This window comes from Penaeus vannamei, chromosome 28, assembly GCF_042767895.1.
Source record: "Penaeus vannamei isolate JL-2024 chromosome 28, ASM4276789v1, whole genome shotgun sequence".
NCBI classification, from domain to species: Eukaryota; Metazoa; Arthropoda; class Malacostraca; order Decapoda; family Penaeidae; genus Penaeus; species Penaeus vannamei.
In genome coordinates, this window is record NC_091576.1 from 4,066,742 (window position 1) to 4,071,741 (window position 5,000).

Below are 5,000 nucleotides of genomic sequence, written 5' to 3' on the forward strand. Positions count from 1 at the left end.
AATGTCCTTTATTCAGAACATTTGTACAACGAACATAATGAACATCAATTAACGCCTATTAAAAAATCATGAAATGATGAAATCTCTGACGGATCTACATTCCCATATTCCATGCAATAACAGGTGGACATGGAGGCTTCGGAGGAGGATTCGGAGGCGGTCACGGAGGATTCGGAGGCGGTCACGGAGGATTCAGCGGCGGTCACGGAGGATTCGGAGGCGGTCATGGAGGATTCGGAGGCGGTCACGGAGGATTCGGAGGTGGATTTGGAGGTAAAATATCAAGTTCAAAGTTCAAACTACCTATTGCAGTGCTATTACCGAGAACACGTTACTCCTCAATTTGGATATCTTAATAATTATTTCTTTATTTTCAGGACGATATGGAAAGTAAGCGCTTCGACGACCTTTCACCTCCAGGAGGAATGTATATTGAAAAGTGTATTCCTATTTTTTATATTAAAGTGTAAATTCAACGTATTCCTGATTTTCCTCCTACACTATAATGCACATATACATGAATAGTTTCTATGCCAGTTTCAAAGTAATATATCATTAGGTATTGTGCCACGGTGGACGTCAGTTTGATATGTAGATATGTCAGGCTAAAGAATACTAGGAAACATATCTAGATCATATTGATGAGAGCACAACTGTCAGTCTTGATTGCCATGACTATTTCAAGTAAAATGTAGATCATTCATGTAAAAAAGTGAAATAGCAATTTAAAGGAAATTACAGGCTTTGTCTCACTGAAGACAAAACGGACATGTGACACTCTAAACATACGATGCAATGACTGGTATCGGAAAATGGCTCCGCAATGCTATGAAATCATATGTGTGTGTGTATATGCATATGTATGTATGCCTATATATAGACATATATGTATATATATACATATATGCATATATATATGGATAAATGCATATATATACATATATACATATATATACATACATATACATATATATACATATATATACATATATATATATACATATATATACATAGATACACATATATGAATATATATATATATATATATATATATATATATATATATATATATATATATATATATATATATATGTATGTATGTATGTATGTATGCATATATGTATACCTGTATATATATACATATATATATGAATATATATAAATATATATATACATATATAGGCAAATATGCAATATGTATATATATGCACATATGTATATATACATATACTCACTAATGTGTGTGTATGTGTGACAGAGAGAAACAGACAGACCGAGAGAGAGAGGTATATACCTATATTTTTTATATTCACACACACACATATATATACATAAATATATAAGTATATGCATGTATGTGTCTGCATATGTGTGTATATATAGATAGATACATACATACATATATTTATTTGTTTATATATATGCATACATAAATAGCTACGCCTCTTTATCTCTCTTACTACTTGCTCAATTGTATGTTTGATTGAATAAAATTTAGCCCAAACGCCCAAGATACGGACGAACTTCTTATCTTCCGGATAATAAAAGCACCAGAGGGTTATCTGAGCGGCAGATTAACATGAAACAGACGTTCGTGCACAGAGAGCGAGCGTAAGGGCTTTGGGAATAAGGAGACGAGGGCGATGGAGAGAGGATGGAAGAGTGGCCGAGAGAGTGAGAACCATTATGCGGAATTGAATAAGAAAACGGGAGAAGACAAGTCAGATATGGACGACAACAAATCCTACACAAGGCGATGTTGTTTCCCAATATATACGTTATATGTATATAGCCCTATTCTACACTATATCTATACCGAATAACAATTCTTTTCCTATATATCAACGCTGATATAAATTTTCTGTGTGTTTATCGAATATTATATCTGTACTGCATTTTTTTTTTTTTTTCTTACAAAGCAGTGCTGATACATTTTTATGGGAAAAGTCAATGCAATTGTGAATAATGAAGATACTGTAATGACGTCAATTTTTGTGTTAGGTCATCCAGCCAACACCAAGTCGCGCCTTGACCTCGCTTCCTCACGCAGACTCCAGAGAAACTCGAAGGTCGCGGCCTCATTCCCGCTCCTCCTGCCAGCCTTCCTGGCCGGCGGGAGTATAAAAGCCCCGCGCTGCAGCCACGGCGTCAGTCGTCTCGCAGCGCACCCATCACTAACATGGTATGTCTAACAAGTTCTGAACTCGCGCTCTGTAAATCAATTGAAAGACCCGATTCGAAAGAAGAATAAGAATACACATGGAATAGCTTAAGGCCTACGTTCATGCATGAGAAGTTGGTCTCTCTACATGCCAAGGGTAAAGAATTACGAGAAAATAATGATAATGCATTCTCTGCTTCCATTAGACTCGAGTTCTCTTCACCGTCGTGGTCCTGTCCCTCGTGGTCGCCTTGGCCGCCGCCGGTGGATTTGGCGGCGGACACGGAGGCGGATTTGGCGGCGGACACGGAGGCGGATTTGGCGGTGGACACGGAGGCGGATTTGGCGGTGGACACGGAGGCGGATTTGGCGGTGGACACGGAGGCGGATTTGGCGGTGGTGGATTCGGAGGATCTGGAGGCTATGGAGGCAGAGGATTTGGAGGTAATGTCCTTTGTGCAGAATATTTGTCCTTCGAACATAATGAACACCAATTAACGCCTATTAAAAAATCATGAAATGATGAAATCTCTGACGGATCTTCACTCTCATATTCCATGTAATAACAGGTGGACATGGAGGCTTCGGAGGAGGATTCGGAGGCGGTCACGGAGGATTCGGAGGCGGTCACGGAGGATTCGGAGGTGGATTTGGAGGTAAAATATCAAGTTCAAATCAAACTACCTATTGCAGTGATATTACCGAGAACACGTTACTCCTCAACTTGGATATCTTAATAATGATTTCTTTATTTTCAGGACGATATGGAAAGTAAGCGCTTCGACGATCTTTCACCTCCAGGAGGAATGTATATTGAAAAGTGTATTCCTATTTTTATATTAAAGTGTAAATTCAAATTATTCCTGATTCCCTTCCTATACTATAATGCATGTATATACACAACTGTCATTATTGATTGTCATGACCATTTGAAAGAGGAATGTAGATCGTTCACATGAAAAAAGTGAAATAACAATGTAAAGGGAATTAGCACATTCTGAATACCAGAATACAGGCTTTGTCTCACTGAAGACAAAACGGACATGTGACACTCTAAACATACGATGCAATGACTGGTATCGGAAAATGGCTCCGCAATACTTTGAAATCATAGATCGATCTCTAAATTCATGTATGTGTGTATGTGTGTGTGTGACAAAGAGAAACCGATAGAGAGAGATCTTTGTACCCATATTTATATATACTCACACACACACACACACACACACACACACACACACACATATATATATATTTATATATATATATATATATATATATATATATATATATATATATATATATATATATATATATATATATATATATATATATATATGCATGTATGTGTCTGCATATGTGTATATATGTAGATAAATGTATAGATAAAAATATTTATTTATTTACGTATATGCATACATAACTAGCTACTCCTCTTTATCTCTCTTATAAGGGGCTCAATACTTTTTGTGTGTTTAAATTAATACAATTAAGCACAAACTTCCAAGATATGGATGAACTTCTTATATTCCGGATAATAAAAGCACCAGAGGGTTATTTGAGCGGCAGATTAACATAACTAAATGTTTGTGCACAGAGAGCGAGCGTAAGGGTGCGTGCACAGAGAAAGCAGGTTACCGGCGCTCTGGTTTCCAGCGCGGGTCGGTGCCGGAAACCAGCGCGATAAGGTGCTCACAGAGGACGCGGGTAAACAGTTCAAACTCACTGTAGTGTGACAGCCACTTGAAGGAACTAAATGCTGGAAAGTAGAATGCTAATTAAGAATTTAAAAAAAGTATCACGTTTATCATTATCCTTTGAGACAAAAGAATCTATTATGCTTATGAAATGATTTTCGGGAATGCTTTATTTCATTTCAGAATGTTCCTGATTTCAGCCCAAAGCTTATCCTCCTCATTCCTGTTGGTGTGGTGCTTCTTCCATTTGTTCCACACTGGCCGTCTCTCTTAATCTTTGGCTCTCAGGGGCTCAACATCCATCCTGCTCTCCATTCAGTAACGTCCACCCGCGCGGGTTGAGCAGGCAAGAATGATCAGAGCAAACAGGAAAGCGGGTTGAAGCGGGCTGCCGGCGCCGACACGCCCGAACCTGCTTCCTCTGTGCTTTTACTTGTTTATATTTGAATTCTTGGCGCGGGTCGGCGCTGGTAGCCGGCGCGGGCAAACCTGCTTTCTCTGTGCACGCACCCTAAGGGCTTTGGGAATAAGGAGACGAGGGCGATGGAGATGGGAGGCAGAGGAACGCGAGAGGATGGAAGAGTGGCCGAGAGAGTGAGAACCATTGAGCGGATTTGAATAAGAAAACGGAAGAAGACAAGTCAGATATGGAAGACAACAAATCCTACACAAGGCGATGTTGTTTTCCAATATTTCAGGCGTAGGAAAAGGGGTTAGGGGGGGACTGCCCCCATTCCAGAATGGGAGGGGAGTATTATCTGAATAAAAATGTGTAACATTTTAGTGCAGAAATTATTAAACTTATCTCTCGAAAACTGCTAAAATCCTGGAGCTTCCGAGGGCTTTGCCCCCGGTCTCCCACCAGACCGATACCCCTTGACCCCACGAGGGGCTAACCTATTTTGCCCCCCCCCCCCCGGCCTTCAAAACACTTTCCTTTGCCTATATATATGCCTCTCATAATCACCTCTGCAACATCTTCAGATATTCCTTAATCTCATGTAGCACAAAAGTTTATTGTAGTAACCAGTTTTAGTGAACAGTGACAGCTACATGGAAAATGTATATTAGACTAATTGAATCCTTTGTAGAACAAAATCTCGCTTGGTCAACCTGTCTGTTTATCATACATTATATCTGTA

At 39.2% G+C, this 5,000-nt stretch overlaps 3 protein-coding genes across 3 annotated transcripts in view; all 3 read left to right on the top strand.

Annotated features, from left to right (window-relative positions):
- LOC113806770 (ctenidin-1-like) overlaps window positions 1–474 on the top strand; it is a 914-nt gene extending 440 nt beyond the window's left edge. The window contains exons 3-4 of the mRNA XM_070141380.1: window positions 124–273; window positions 378–474. Coding sequence (XP_069997481.1) covers window positions 124–273; window positions 378–394 — 167 coding nt within the window. The 3' untranslated portion in view covers window positions 395–474. The remainder of the gene's footprint in view (window positions 1–123; window positions 274–377) is intronic.
- A 1,645-nt stretch (window positions 475–2,119) lies between these two features.
- LOC138866987 (uncharacterized) lies at window positions 2,120–3,018 on the top strand. Its single transcript, XM_070141381.1, has 4 exons — window positions 2,120–2,182; window positions 2,368–2,605; window positions 2,731–2,817; window positions 2,920–3,018. The coding sequence occupies exons 1-4, from the start codon at window positions 2,180–2,182 to the stop codon at window positions 2,934–2,936; spliced, it is 345 nt and encodes a 114-aa protein (XP_069997482.1). The 5' UTR covers window positions 2,120–2,179; the 3' UTR covers window positions 2,937–3,018.
- Window positions 3,019–3,230: 212 nt separating this feature from the next.
- Window positions 3,231–5,000, top strand: part of LOC138866978 (uncharacterized) — a 2,841-nt gene continuing 1,071 nt past the window's right edge. Inside the window, exons 1-3 of the mRNA XM_070141362.1 lie at window positions 3,231–3,237; window positions 3,759–3,868; window positions 4,042–4,176. Coding sequence (XP_069997463.1) covers window positions 3,231–3,237; window positions 3,759–3,868; window positions 4,042–4,176 — 252 coding nt within the window. The remainder of the gene's footprint in view (window positions 3,238–3,758; window positions 3,869–4,041; window positions 4,177–5,000) is intronic.

Excerpts from the sequence above, each read along its gene's own strand:
- LOC138866987 (XM_070141381.1), top strand. Across the intron at positions 2,606-2,730 it reads TGGAGGCAGAGGATTTGGAG|GTGGACATGGAGGCTTCGGA; the intron begins GTAATGTCCTTT and ends ATGTAATAACAG.